General features: G+C 43.0%; 1 protein-coding gene across 1 annotated transcript in view; it reads right to left on the bottom strand.

Moving 5' to 3' along the window:
* The window catches only part of LOC116513564 (tolloid-like protein 1), a 140,784-nt gene extending 126,386 nt beyond the window's left edge, over positions 1-14,398 (bottom strand). Inside the window, 1 exon segment of the mRNA XM_032224706.1 lies at positions 13,527-14,398. Within this exon segment, the coding sequence (XP_032080597.1) occupies positions 13,527-13,686 (160 nt within the window). The 5' untranslated portion in view covers positions 13,687-14,398.
* Between the last annotated feature and the right edge of the window lie 1,879 nt (positions 14,399-16,277).

Raw genomic sequence — 16,277 nt, 5'->3', positions numbered from 1 at the left:
CTGCACAGTGACACTGTAGGCATTAGTTAATTGAAATGGAATGGAGCTGGACACTTGCAATCATAAGCTCATTCTGTTTACCAACTGACTTAGTTTCAGAACCAAGAAAGATAATAACGAAGACAGCACTCAGGTAGAATGCAAGTCAATGATTGAATAGATTTCATCTTTTCATATAAGGGTTATCCAAGTTTATGCTCCAAGCAGAAAAAGGGAAAGCTGATTAGTTTTATGGCCAAGTTCAATATCAAATCCAAAGAACACGCAAGCAAGAAACGCTGCCTCTGATTGGAGATTGGAATGTCCAAACTGAAAATACTAACTGATGTAAGAAACAGAAACGAAGCAGGAAAACAACTTATCAGTTTATACCAATTCAATTATTTTCTCATTAATAACACATTCTTCAAATAAGCATGATGATGGCTATGTGCATAGAACGAATAGAAAGAGCACGCTGAAACCAAATTGACCACATTATTGATGCAGGGAGATGGAGGGGTTTGGTTATTATAGTGAAGATGTGGCTAGGGTCCGTCTGTAAAATATTATATGGGTAATCTTCAACTTACAACCACAATTGGGACAAGACTTTCCATTGCTAAGCAAGGTGGTTGTCAAGTGAGTTGCATCCAATTGTATTACTTTTGTCATGGTTGTTAAATCAATCACTACAGTTGTTAAATGAATCATGCAGTTAAGCAAATCCAAATTTCCCCATTGATCATACTTGTCAGAAAGTTGCAAATGGCAATCACATGACCCCAATATACTACAACCATTGTAAATATATGCTGGTGATCATGTTGATGCAACAGTCTTAAGTGTGGGGAACAGTAATAAGCCACTTTTTCCACTTTGTCACTTTGAATGATCATTAAACAAATTATTGTAAGTCAAGATTCCCCTACGTGATGAACGACTCATATGCAAGTTCCACGTCAAGTTAGCAATAGCAATAGCAGTTAGACTTATATACCGCTTCATAGGGCTTTCAGCCCTGTCTAAGCGGTTTACCGAGTCATTTTCATTTCATTTTTTTTCATTTCATTTTATTTAAATTTATAGGCCGCCCTTTTCCCTGAGGGGACTCAGGGCGGCTTACAATTAATGGGAAGGGAGTGTAGGACAAAACACAAGAAAGAAAAAAAGTGTGAATAAAAAATAAATAAACCGATAAAACACAACATTCATTCAACATTCGGGTGGGGCAAGTACAGGTCTTATCCCCAGGCCTGACGGGATAGCCAGATCTTGAGGGCTGTGCGGAAGGCCTGGACAGTGGTGAGGGTACGAATCTCCACGGGGAGATCGTTCCAAAGCGTCGGAGCTGCAACCGAGAAGGCTCTCCTCCGCGTAGTCGCCAGTCGGCACTGACTGGCGGATGGAATTCGGAGGAGGCCTACTCTATGCGATCTGATGGGACGAAGGGAGGTAATTGGCAGAAGGCGGTCTCTCAAATAGTCAGATCCACTACCATGGAGAGCTTTATGAATGGTGAGTAGCACCTTGAAGCGCACCCGGAGATCAACAGGTAGCCAGCGCAGCTCACGGAGGATCGGTTTTATGTGGGCGAACCGTGGTGCGCCCACGATCACTCGCGCGGCCAGTCAGCATATTGCCTCCAACAACAATCTGGGTCCTCATTTTACCCACCTCGGAAGGATGGAAGGCTGAGTCAACCCTGAGCCGGTGAGATTTGAACTGCCGAACTGCAACTAATAGTCAGCTGAAGTAGCCTGCAGTGCTGCATCCTAACCACTGCGCCACCTCGGCTCTTTAAAGGGGAACAGGAAAATTAATATGTTTCCATTACACAATCTTGAACATATTCCCACCGTTTTCAAGAAATCACTTTAAAACCCTGAACGTCAGGGACAGCAAACCTGAAAAATGAATGAAAGAAAGAATGAAAACAAAAAAAAATGAGGAGAAATATGAGAAAAAGCTGTAAAAGAGAGATGGTGATTGAGAAGGGCACCTCCTGCTGATCTCAGGGACACAGCAAAGTCCCTGAAAGATCCAGGAAATAGCCTTTTTTTCGGCGACAGAAACACAGCTAATGAAGCTGCTGAAGTTGGGACAGCTCAGGAACGGAAAGAAAGCGGAAAGAGAAAGTGTGTCGAATTGGTGAGGAAATTTTATTATTAGAAGAAGAGACTACCCAAGAAAAAAATTTAAGTTAAGATTGAAGACAAAAGACTGTAGGCGGCGAAATTGATCTGCATTGAACTTAGTGTGTTATCCAGTTTCTAGTTTTTTTTCTTTTTTTCACGGATGGAATTTTTCCAGGGGCTCTCTATTTTTTAAACTGTATGGATTAATTATTGCTTTTTTTTTCACTTTTGCTTATACCTATGGATTAAAATTCTCCTTTTTTTATAATGCTTGATTTGATTGATTGGATTGTTTTTGATCTCCATTTAAGGATTTTTTTTCTTTCTTAAGCTTGGAATATAAAGAAGAAAATAAGAAGGATTATAAAGAGGGTTGTAACAACAGGAGGAAAAGCAGTTACACTGCCACTTAGAGGCTGGAGGCTGGATACATTGTTTTTTCTTCTTTCTCTTTGATCACTTGAGATTCAAGGTTCTTTCAGTTTGTTTACTGACAGTGATAGTAGGAAGAGCACAAATTGTTTATACAGGTGCCTTTTGGAAGTTCTATCACTAGCTATTGGAGGGAAGACAACATTTTGACTTGAAAGATAACAAATGAACCTGTTTGAAGTTTATTAAAATAGCCTTGAACTCTATAGTGGCAGTATCTGCAAAATTGAAAGATGAGATCTAGAGATGAAATGAAGTACAAATGAAGGCAAAGAAAGAAAGAAAGAAAGAAAGAAAGAAAGAAAGAAAGAAAGAAAGAAAGAAAGAAAGAAAGAAAGAAAGAAAGAAAGAAAGAAAGAAAGAAAGAAAGAAAGAGACAGACAGACAGACTAACTTTGCTAGTGTGCATTTTCACATTTGATAGTTGCAACAGAGATAGAAGAGGAAGAATCATTGGAGACTGGGAAGGCCTTTTGGTTACTTCTCTGGCAAATTTTGTCTAGAATCTACACTCAAACTCTGCAACACTTGAATCTCATCACTCTATCTGGATTAGATACCACCTATGCTTATGGTTACCTGGAATTGTTCTACTACCCCAGAAAGTCCTTTTCATTTTGTCAACAACTAACTTATCTTCCATGAGAACTTCTGAATTTCTAGCTACCAAAGAGTAACCATCAATTGCATGGAAAAATAATTAAGAATTATTCACAATACATTGGAAATGAACTTTGGTATGTATCTATTCCAGTGCCCTGATTCCTTAAAAGAATTCTTCTTTTAAATCACAGACTAATTAAATTGTTTATAGTATTATTGCATAAAGTATCCCAAGGCAAGGTAGGGCAAGAGGTGGAGTTTGAGGAATTCCAAACCAATTTTTAAATGAGGAAAGGGCAATTTACTGTTGCAGCCTGCAAATTGGATAAATCCACCCATGCACATTAGCAAATTCCCAGAATGCAGGGTAGCATGCCACCATAAGCCAGGAATTGTGACAGCTGCAATAAAAAGATGTACACTCCCATTGCAATAAAATTTCACAATCCATCAGAATCACCCACTAATTCCTTAACTCCAAGTATGTGAATGCCTAACATTTACTGGTATTATAAATAATATACATTTGTTTATATATGCCATTTATTCTGTACAAAATACGAGGAGAAATATCACAATATTTTTAAAATGTCACGAAGAACAAAAGCGTACCACTATCATTTATTTCTATTCAGCCATTTAAAATTCAGAGCCTCTTACTTTATGAATAAGCACTTCAATGCATGTTGACCATTAAAAAAAATATTTAAAATAGAAGTCAGTACTCACATTTAACCACACACACAAGATTAGCCTTACTATAGTTAAAGGGATTTGCTACCAGATAAGTGTAATTAAGAACTGCAAATTAGCTGCAACCACAGGCATCTTTACCTGGAATAAATGCAACTGAATATAGTTTAATTTATCCCTGAATATAGCTTTATGCAACTACCATACTGGGTTACAAACCAAAGCATATTTATTTGAAAATAAACTGTACTGGTAGCAATGAAACTTGTGTCTGACAAAGTAAATGGGGACATACTGCCAAATTGCAGCACAAAGAACTAATTGGGAAGAAATACACTGAAATCCGGTGCTTAGTAGTCTTGCTAAAGACTGGTTCAGAAACTTGAAAGATGGTCAAAATGACTGTGATATTTAAAGCCTGTAGGACAATTTATAACTGAAACATGATTGTTTGGTTACCAATCAAGTAAAGAATATTTGTAATTTAAACATAGATGGCATACATCAGAGGTGGTATTCTGCCAGTTCGCAGTTCGCCCCAGTTCAGGTGAACCAGTAGTGGCAGTGGCAGGAGGCTCCGCCCACCTGCCCAGATTTGATTTGATTGATTGATTTTATTTTATTATATTTATATGCCGCCCTTTTCCCCCAAAGGGGACTCAGGGCGGCTCACAATTCAAATCAGGGAAGGGAGGTACAGACAGAAAATGAAAGACGAAACATAACAATACATAATTTAAAAACACACAACAGTCATACCATTCGAGACGGGGGCAACAGCTCTTTAGCCCCAGGCCTGTCGGAACAGCCAGGTTTTAAGGGCTTTGCGGAAGGCCTGGAGGGTGGTGAGGGTTCGAATCTCCACGGGGAGTTCGTTCCAGAGGGTCGGAGCAGCCACAGAGAAGGCTCTCCTCCGGGTAGTCGCCAGTCGGCACTGGCCGGCGGATGGAATTCGGAGGAGGCCTAATCTGTGGGATCTAATCGGTCTAGTGGAGGTGATTGGCAGCAGGCGGTCTCTCAAGATGTCATCACGGGTGCTCTGCGCATGTGCAGAAGGTTTTGAGCATGCACAGAAGTACCCCGCATGCATGCTCCCGGTTCTGAAACAGTGGCAAAGGTAAGAGGATTTTATGCCTGGCATACATGTACAGATACACACAATATATTCTCTCTCTCTCTCTCTCTCTCTCTCTCTCTCTCTCTCTCTCTCTCTCTCTCTCTCTCCCTCCCTCCCTCCCTCCCTCCCTCCCTCCCTCCCTCCCTCCCTCCCTCTCTCTCTCTCTCTCTCTCTCTCTCTATATATATATATATATATATATATATACATACACACATACACACATACACATACACATACACACACACACATAATTAGAAAAAAAAAGTTAACAATAAAGCACATTTACACAATGTGCAAATAAAAATGACTAAAAGCAACCAAAAACATCTACCAGGGCCAGGCCTCAAACCACTGAGTTTGGAGCACACCCATCACAATTTAGATCACAAACCACTTAATCCCATTTGTTGCTAAAGAATAAATAATTAGAAGATTGTGGCCAACATGAACACTAACGTTGACTGAACTACATCTCAAGGAAAAGAGAAATAATGTAAATGAAGTAATAGCAAAATTTAGGCACTTGTTTTAAATTCCAACTGTCTCGATGAGTCCAGATTGCATGTAACAGCTCTTTCAAAATAATACGGTACATACATCACATGCAGACTACAAAGGTATGCCATTTAGATGTAATAAACCGTGACCCCATTCCTGGTGCCAGGAAAGCCACTGAGTAGGATTAAATGGATCCTGTATTAATTTACTCAAGTCACTTAAAGAGCATATAAATCTAAAACATATGTCTTGCAAACCAACAGATGTTTCATTAAGGTCTGGCAAAAAAGTGATGTCCCTTTTGATATATTAACCAATCGTTAACAAAAGGTAATTTAAAGGATATGGAAAAATATTACTGTGGGTGGACATGGGCATTTAAATAGCTAGTAACCAGATACACTTCATCTAATATTGTATGTAAATTAATAATATAAAGCACTATTCACAGAAGTCAAGTTTTGTACCGATTTTATTGCACATCAAAATAATATCTATTCTAAAACAAGTTATCTATTTTTTTTCTCCAAGTTCCATAAATTGATTTATTAAATGAAGATCATTAAATAAATTCTTGGTGCAAGGAAAGTTTTTGGTTTTTCAAAAGAAAGGTGCTTGTAATTCCTCTGGGAGATACATGGAAAGAAGCTTTCTCTCCAGATTGACTCCTTCAGAGATGCATCTGAGTTCTTGCTTTCTGGTTCTAATAAAAAAAATACTCATTTGAAGGAATTAGTTTTCGTCTCCCACTAGAGCTTCTCCATAGTGGAAAACCAGAATAGAAATAGAAATAGAATAGAATAGAATAGAATATAACAGATAAGAACAGAACAGAACAGAATTCTTTATTGGGCAAGTATGATCGGACACACAGAAATTTCAAAAGGAATTTGTCTTTGGTGCATATGCTCTCAGTGTACAAAAAAACCCAAGATGCATTCATCAAGAATCGTAAGATACAGCACTTAATGATAGTCAATGGGTACAAATAAGCAATCAGGAAACAATCAATATCAATATAAATCATAAGGATACAAGCAACAAAATTACAGTCCTGTGGTCATAAGTGGGAGGAGATGGGTGATAGGAATGATGAGAAGACTAATAGTAATAGTAATGCAGCCTTAGTGAATGATTTGACAGTGGTGAGGGAATTATTTGTTTAGCGGAGTGATGGCATTCATGAAAAAACTGTTCTTATGTCTAGTTGTCTTGGTGTGCAGTGCTCTATAGTGTTGTTTAGAGAGTAGGAGTTGAAACAAGTTATGTCCAGGATGTGTGGGGTCTGTAAATATTTTCACAGCCCTCTTTTTGACTCCTCCAGTGTACAGGTCCTCAATGGAAGGCAGGTTGGTAGTAATTGTTTTTTCTGCAGTTCTGATTATCCTCTGAAGTCTGTGTCTGTCTTGTTGGGTTGCCAAACTTCTGAGTTCTGCAGAGGTGCAGATGACAGACTCAATAATTCCTCTGTAGAACTGTATCAGCAGATCCTTGGGCAGTTTGAGCTTCTTAAGTTGGTGCGAAAAGAACATTCTTTGTTGTGCTTTTTTGATGAGGTTTTTGATGTTAGGTGTCCATTTTAGGTCTTGCGATATGCTAGAACCTAGAAATTTGAATGTCTCTGCTGTTGATACTGTGTTGTCTAGTATTGTAAGAGGTGGTAGTATGTAGAGTTTCTTCTAAAGTCTACCATTTCTATGGTTTTGAGTGTGTTCAGTTCCAGATTGTTCCAGTCACACCATGAGGTTAGTTGTTCAACCTCCAATCCTTTTTCATATCCAATGTGATTTACATAAAAGCCAGTTTGATTCAGCAATTAATGTAAGAGACAAGAAACCAATTTTATCCTACCTTAGACACAAAGCCAATTGAATGACCTAGAACCAGTCAGTTTCCTAATTCCTAGGAAGCAGCCAAGGGCCAATACTTTCTGAAACATTTGCCAAAAAACTACAGGGACCTGTCCAGGCAGTCATGAAAAACTTAACACTGACATGAAGCCATGAATGTAGCAGTATGGACCACCTAGTTAGCAATTTTAAGAAGGCAGCACAAACTGATTATAACTGATTATAAACAATAACAACAAAAACAATGCAGCAATAATGTATTGGAACATGTGCAAGAAATACTAGTTGCCTGCAAGCAAAAATTGGTTGAAGACAAAATATGCAAAATAACAGAAAATGAAGAAGCTAAAGTGCTATAAACTTTAGAATAGAGATAGAAAAACACTTGCCACCTAACAATTGTTAATAAGACTTAACAACGGTTGATAAGAAAGACAAATAAAAAGTCCGGAGAGTGGACGTTGGAGTACTTGGGACACAGCAGAATTGAAGAGAAAGAACTGGAGAAGGGAACAAAATATAAAGACCTAAAATAGATGTAGATTGAAGAAAGAAAAAGAAGTACCAATCATAATAGGTGTCTTTGGTGCAATTCCAAAACATGTGGAGCACCACTTCAACACCAAAGGTGTAGACAAAATAACCATCAGTCAATTGCAAAAGGCAGCTTGACGTTGAACAGGCTTATATTCTATCATAATAATTATAACACTGTCAAATGACATTTGCCTATCACAAGGCCTTGGGGTAGGTGGATAAAAAAGCAGTCTAAATATCTGGCTGACTGTGTGATCAACCATCATACAGCCGCAATGAAGTGCCTATGGGATTTGTATGCTCTGAAGAAGATGCCAGCTATGCCAGAGATTCAACTACACTGGAGAGGCCTCATCAGAGGAGCCTGACAAAGAATGTGTGTCCCATGAACAATTTAGAGAAACCTATACTGGATTAGCCATTGGCCCAGACCAACACGCTTCAAGGTGCTACTCACCATCCATAAATCTCTCCATGGTAGTGGATCTGAGTACTTGAGAGACCGCCTACTGCCGATTACCTCCCTTCGACCGATTAGATCGCACAGATTAGGCCTCCTCCGAATTCCATCCGCCAGTCAGTGCCGACTGGCGACTATGCGGAGGAGAGCCTTCTCAGTAGCAGCTCCGACCCTTTGGAACGATCTCCCCGTGGAGATTCGCACCCTCACCACCGTCCAGACCTTCCGCACAGCCCTTAGGATCTGGCTATCCCGTCAGGCCTGGGGATAAGATTCTAATTTGCCCCACCAGAATGTTGAATGAAAGTTGTGTTTTATTGTTTTATTTTTATTTATGCACTGTATTGTGTTTTTGTTTTGCACCCCCCTTCCCATGTATTGTAAGCCGCCCTGAGTCCCCTCAGGGAAAAGGGCAGCCTATAAATCATAATAAACTAAACTAAACTAAACTAAACAAAGGTGGTGCTAAGTGTTGGAGTTCCTGGATATCTGGTGACCAATGGATTACAGAACAACCAGGGCCAACAGTTGTAGGACTGCTGGAAGAAAAAAAAATGTTCACCCTTCACAAATATACAGATTGAAAACAAAGAAATAATGATTTGCTATTACAAATCAAGTTCAACGAGAAGAGGATATCTGAAAAGAATTCATCAAATCTAGAAATAACATCATCCAATATCAGAAATAACAAAACAGAGAATAGTAGATCAAAATTGATTCATAATATAAAATAAAGTATCCACAGGAGCAGAATTGGAAGAACTGCAAAGATCCGTCGGGGTAATCAATACCATGCCAGTAGAAGCTCATACTGTAAAGGCAAACCAGAGAAATTGGCAATAGAGGAAGCCAGGATGGTATTGAACCATTTTTATCAGCAAATCAGCTACTCTTCCTCTGTTTTCTCCTAGAAAGAACAATGTCTTCTGGGTGAAAAAAGGATGAACTGGGCTTCCGGGGAGGGACCTGTTGCCGTCGGCAGCTTAACAGAGCTGCCCCCAGAGTTCTGGTTCGTTATCTACTCAATATCAAGAAGATAACTCTTTTTTCAGACAAGAAAAAAGCAGTGAGGAATCTCAGCTGGTAAGAAAAAAAAGAACAGCTGGCACAAGTATTAAAAGATGTTAGTACTGTAGTACTGAAGATAAGCATCTGCTCGCCACAATAAACAAATTAACTGATGTACAGCATAGGTGCAGTTATAACTGAAGATCTTGGATGGAAAACAACAACCAAAAAAAAGCCAAAATTTCATCACCAAAAATGAAAGATCAGTGTGGAAAATAAGATCAGCATGCTATGATCAGATACAAGCAAGCTAGAACAAATGAAAGATTGTCGAGAGGTTGTATTTATCAAGGAGCACAGGTGGACATGAAATTTTGTAAGTACATCAGACAATATACTTGCAAGAAGAAAATAGGGCATTGAAAAAAAATCTGGACACTGAAGAAGATGCAGCGAAGCTAGTACTCTGTGCCATGAAGGCTTACTGAATCGTGACCCGTCAAATGCGCGCTCAACAACAGCGCACCAACAAAACCGTGGTGAGAAAACTGCAGTTCGAAATCGCGCCCACAAAAGGGCGCCGACAAATGCGTGCCAACAAAAGCGTGATTAGGGTTAAGGTAAGGGTTAGGATTAGGGTAAGGGTTCTTACGTTGTTTTCACGCTGTTTGTTGATGGCGCACTTTTGTCGGCACGCATTTGTCAGCATTTGTCAGCGCCCTTCTGTGGGCGCGATTTCGACCTCACGGTTTTCTCGCCGCGGTTTTGTCGGGCGTGCTTTTGTCGAGCGCGCATTTGTCGGTGAACCTTACTGAATACCAAGGGGACCAAACCCCTAAAAGAAAGACCAAATGAAGAATAGATATTGCAAGGCAAAATAGCCAGTACATTTAAAAAAAACCTGGCAGACAAAGCAGATAACAAGACCTGTCAATGGCTAAGAGCAGGAAAGTTGAAGAAAGCGATGCAGGATCTAATTCCAAGTATTAAGAACAAATGTATAACCGGCCAGAATTGAGAAGACAGCAACAGACAGCAAATTCCACCTCTGCAAAAGAAGCTGAAGAAACGGTGGACTGCATAATAAACTGTGCAAGAATATGACACAGATTGATCACAAACAATGGAAAGAACAAATAACATTTGCACATTGGAATATCTGCAGGAAATACCATTTACCTGCAAGCAAAAACTGGTGGGGTCCCAAAAAAGACAAAGTAATAAAAAAAATAAAGAAGCTAAAATACTCTGTGACTTTAGAATTCAAACAGACCAGCAACTGCGATACAACACTTCAGATTTAAAAAACTGTTGACAGGAAAGGCAAGATAGCCTGGAATAGTAGACATTGCAGTACCTGGAAGCATCAAAATAGAAGAGAAAGAATTGGAGAAAATCACAAAATATAAAGACTACAAACAGAAGTAGAATAATTGTGGCAAAGGAGAACAAAATAGTACTCTTAGTAATAGGCTGTTTGGGTACAATCTCAAAATAACTGGACCACTACCTGAAAACCATTGGCACTAACAATAACACCATCGGTCATTTCTAAGCTTTACTTGGAACAGCTTACAATCTTGCAAAGATCCCTTCATATTATTAAACAACATCTGCCTTATTCCAGGTTCTTGGGAAGGATATGACAAGTGGACAGAAATGCCAAATCCAAATCTAAATATCTGGCTGATGTGTGAGCACAACCGTAATAAGGTCTATAATTAACTAACTTTTCCCCTCAATTATTGTAACTACACTTGCAGTAAATAAACCATAATTGAATTTATATTTTAGATCTGTCGCACAGTAGATCCTGAAATAAATGCTACTTCTAAATTGATACTCTATGTATATTACCTGGGAGTAAGAGAACTCAACAGAAAAATCTTCAAAATAAACATAGATAGGACTGTTCTGGAAAAAAGATTACTGGGTGACTTTTATATAATATGGAAAACAAGCATGGGTAAATACATACAAAAATGTTTAATATGAAGTAGCAGCTATCAATTAATAAGAGGGTGGGTTGTTCCTGGATATTTTTTTCCAAGGTTCACCAGTGTCCCACTGTAACATCTTCTGGTGTTTTTGGTGGCGTTCTCTGATCTTGTTTGTTTGTATGTTTGCAGACTTTTCACTACTATACTAGGTAACATTATCAGCACTAAAGAGGTTACCTAGTTGAATATCTACAAGTAAACAGCTAAGGTCAGAGAACGCCAAGGACTCTGTAGTTATAGAGTTGATATATTATGAACTAGATATATTATGAACTAGATATATTATCTTCTCTCCGAACAATTTTTTTTTCTTTTAAAGATGAATTACAATGTACATGTAGCTTTTTCCTTGAACTCTGAAAAATCTGAAAACCTGCCTTTTGTAGCAGCTGAAAGCTAGAGGAAAGTGGGAGGGTGTCTTTCTTACATTAGAACAAAACAAAACAGAAGCTTCATTCAAGTCAAGGCCTTATCTAAAGGGCAGGTACTCCCATATCCAGCAGCAAAGATCTGCATAAGGAAGACTGGTGTTATTCCTTCTCTTGAGGCATCTTCTAAATCTTCCCCAGACTGAAGTCCTTAAGAACTGTTCCTTGAGATTGCAGTTATATCAGTTTCCACAACTTCCACTGTGGTGGGTTGAAGGACAGCTTCCCAAGATCTAACTGCAGTTCCTACCAAGTGTGTAACACCTGCTGGTTTCAATGGGTGACTGCATTAAATGTGCCTATCCATTTCCTCATTCCAAGGTTCAGAGTGCAGATTTGCTTCCTTCTGATCTAGGTTGGTGGCCCAGCACAGTATTATGGTGTACCATTTGTGGGGATAACAGAACTGTATCTACAATCTACCGTTGTTCATACACGCTGTTGTTTAATTGGTAAGAATGCTGGGAAATTTCTCATGTGTCATACATAGACCCCATCATCAAATCCTGTCCTTAGACACATACTGCCCAGGAATAAACTTGATACATTCAGTGCGCACAGTGTTGAGTGCATCTCTTAACTGCTAGCATAACTAACAGGCCTGTAATTGCCCACAACTTCTACCCAATAGATCCTATGTTGCCTTGAAACAAATCTTGAGTGGCACTTCCATCATAAGTCAACGGCTACTTGACTCCTGACTCCTGACTCCGTTGTTACTTCCTTAAACCCCCATAGCTTCAACCTGAAACTGTCTACTGTGGACCTCACCCCATTCCTAAGAGGAGGCATGCATAAGTGCACCAGCGTGCCTATCATCCCTGTCCTACTGTCCCCATTTATTTGCACTCATTTCATGTCCATGTTTATACTTATACCTGTTACCTATTATCTCCTACATGTTTGACAAACTAAATAAAATAAAATAAAAATAAATAGTTAAGCTACTTACAGACTTTCCCCCAGGAACAACCTACTCCAATTTACGACCTTGTAAAATAAAGAATAAAGAAACAGCTCTCTTCAGGCTTCTGGGTTGCCTTGCCCTACCCAATTAAAGCTGCCCTTCAATTATGTGCTGAAGGGACCCCAGACCAGCTTTGAACCCCGATCCCTTTGCCCTTTCCAGGCCAGAATTAAAACTCATGACAGGGGCACGACTTTCCTTTCCGACTCCTCCACCCCCGAAGCGCAGCAACGTGGAGAAGCGGCGTGCATTGTACGCCAGAGATGGAGAAGAGGACCGCCCCCCCCCTCACTCCCCGAAGAATGACATTTCCAAGGCGGCAGGAGGAAACCCGGACTAGATCTCCCCCTTCTCCCGCTGACTTTTCTTTGCTCCGAGGGCTTGGACAGCAGCAACCCGGCCGCGAAGTGCAAACGGGTGGAGGAGGATGCGTGGGAAGGTGGAGAGAGCCGGCTTGAGTCCCTCCAGAAGACAACAGGTTCTTGAGAGATCTGCCCCAAAGCGGCTGGCGGCGCCACTGTAGAGGAATCCAAGTGCGCCCGCCCCGGCTTTTTTCCCAGAGCTGTTTCTTGGGTTATAGGCATTTCTCACTTCGCTCCGAAGCGAAGGAAACAGGTGAGCTTCCTTCCTCCGCCCGCCCCGTTTAAGCCACCACATCTACCCTGTGGATAGATGTGGGTGGGGTGGGGGGTGGAAAGAAAAACCCATTTGAGCGGGGAAGCGCCCGAGAAAAGGCCGGGTTGGCGGAGGGGGGGGGAGGCAGGGCGACCAGCACGAGATTAATCTCGCCTGGGAGGGGAAAGCACTTACCGGCTTTGCAAGGATCTTTGTAATCTATGGCTTCCGCCTGATCCTCCTCGCTGTTGAAATCGTAAACGTAGTCGAAATCCAAGCCGGAGCAGCGGGAGCGGGAGAGTTTGTTCCAGAGGGCCACCCCAGCCAGCCACAGAGCCATCCTCCAGCAAAACATGGTCCTGCTCTTCGGCGTCGAGATGGGCGAGAGAGCGAGGGAGGCGAGGCGCCGGGTGCCAGGAGCGGCGGAGCGTACGTGTGGCGGACGGGGGGGTTGGAGGGAAGCGGCGCCGTGGGGAGCGAGGGCAGCGAGTGTCTCGTCCGCGCCGACTGGCTTCTCTTCTCCGGGGGGGATCGGACTCGGAGCTGGGGCTTCCCCCCATGCAAAGGAATCGGGAGGCTGCCGTGCGCGTGGGCGGGTGGGAGTGAGTGTGCGTGTGTGAGCGAGTGTGCGCGCGTGGAGGGCAAAGGGGTCCGACCCCCCGCGAGGAGAGAAGTTGCAAAGCGGAGAGGCGCTGGACTCACACCGCTCGGCTCCCCTCCTCGCCTCTGTCAAAAGGCCGAGCAAACTTTTCTGCCTTCCCGCCACAGCCGCCGCCGCCGCCGCTGGGAAAGCAGCAGCGGAGCCTCCGGGCTACTGGGGACTCCTCTGCCCGGGGATCGGCGACGGAGCCCCGGGGGTTGGAGGAATCCTTCCGTCTTCTCCCGGTCGCCTCTTGCCAAGTTTCCCGCTGTTGGGCGCGAGAGTCGGGCTGCAGATCAGCAAACGGGCAGAAAAAGAGATGCCCTGGGAGGCGCGGGGGGGGGGGTGGGTGGCGAGGAGAAGGAGGACAGCCCTGCAGTGATGGCAAAGCGTCAGCAAAGACGAGAGGAAGGAAACGTCCAGAGGCTTCCCCGTCTTTCTTTTTCTTTTTTATAATTTGTGGAGAGTTCCCCTCCCTCCTCCTCCTTCTCCTCCTCCTCCCCCCCTCCTTTTAATTAGCAAAAACGTCTAGCAAGAATCTTGGCCGTCAGCATCCTGCTTGCTTATTCCGAGCAGCGGGGCCAGGATCCGGGCTGCTCTCTGATCGGCTGCCCTGATAGCCTTAGGAAAACACGCGCGCCTGTCCGGTGTGCCCCGTTCGCCATGCAGCTGCTGTCTTGTCGAGATAAGCGGAGCGGACCAGTCCAGAGCAGAACTTTTAGGGAAGCGGACAGTGACCGGAGCGGGGAGCGGCGGGGGGAGGAATCCAGAGGCCGGGCGCGATTGCTTGGCGGTGCCTTCCCCCCCCCCACCCCCGAGGTCGCCCGAATCCGGAAACGGAGATGGAAAGCAGGTTCGGCGAAGGTGACCGGGAGCGGTGATGAGAAAGAGTCGCGGCGCTTTCCCCAGGCTCTGCCTCCTTCGCTTTCCGCTGCCAGCGTGCAGAGCGCGAGAAACGGAAGGAAAGTTGTTTTGGTTGGGGGGGGGGGGTGCGTTGCTTTTTTTTAAGGCGTCCACCGGTTTGTTGGACGGGATGGGAAGACGACCATCGACGGGCAAAGTTCAGCCAAGGAAAGCAGCTTCAAGATGTAGGTTTGAAAAAAGAAACAACACGCGAAAGCAAAGGCAGAGCGAGGAGAGCGGAGGAACAGCACGAAACAAAGCAGGTTGCAGTTCATAATATATATATATATATATATTTTTGCAGGCAGCTCGGCTCCGGCTTTCCAGCGGATGCGAAAGGTTAACGGGGTTTTCAGAAGCAAAGTTTCCGCCGCAGCTTCATCTTCCCTTCCCTTCCCTTGCTTGGAAGTGCGTGCTGTGCCTCCGCTTGCAAGCGACCAGACTCCCGAACGTAGGCAAGTCCTGAGGGCTGGATTTGTTTTCTAAGCCAGCCAAACGAATCAGCGAGTTTAAAATCGGCCTTAGCCGATCAGCCTGAAACGTGGAGCCTCCACTAAGAAAATCACAGCACAGGGACATATTTCAGAGAGGGAGGGGGGGCTGGCATAAGATCTACAAGGCATGCCAGGATTAGAATGGAAGTCCAACTTTTACATGCTCGCAGGTTTATTTTTTTTTAAGAATAAACTTTCCTGTCTGTCTACAAAGAGTCCACATACAAAAAGGGAGGGGGAAGAGACTTTAGTTAATCGGATTTTTTTTTCCCAAGTGCTCATGTTGGGATGATACACCTAACTGGGCCATGCAAAAGAAGATGCTTTCCGATCTTCCTATAAATTGGGATACGCTTCAAGGTGCTAGCCGTCACTTATAAAGCCCTTCATGGTATTGGACCTGGGTACTTGAGAGACCGCCTACTGCCAATTACCTCCCAAAGACCCATTAGATCACACAGATTAGGCCTCCTCCGGGTTCCGTCTACTAGCCAATGTCACCTGGCCACTACCCGGGGGAGGGCCTTCTCTGTGGCGGCTCCGGCCCTTTGGAACGAGCTCCCCGCAGAGATTCAGACCCTCACCTCTCTCCAGGCATTCCGAAAAGCCGTTAAAACCTGGCTGTGTCGGCAGACCTGGGGTTGATGAGTTTCCTTCCCCTCTCGAATCGTGTGGCTGTTGGTTGTTTTAAATGCCCTGTACTTTTTGTTGTAGTTTTTGTGTTTCCCTTCCCTTCCTTGGGTTTGTGCACCGCCCTGAGTCCCGCCGGGAATAGGGCGGCATATAAATAAAATGAACCTGAACCTTACATGTTGCTCCCGGTTGCAAAAAAAACCTGTATCTTGATCCTTATAACAAACAGCTAAGTAGACAAGGTTTCCCTCTGCTCCCTGCGAGATAATTCAGGAC

Source organism: Thamnophis elegans, chromosome 9 (assembly GCF_009769535.1).
Source record: "Thamnophis elegans isolate rThaEle1 chromosome 9, rThaEle1.pri, whole genome shotgun sequence".
NCBI classification, from domain to species: Eukaryota; Metazoa; Chordata; class Lepidosauria; order Squamata; family Colubridae; genus Thamnophis; species Thamnophis elegans.
The sequence above is the reverse complement of the archived record's forward strand: the minus strand, read 5'-3'. Positions and strand labels throughout refer to the sequence as shown.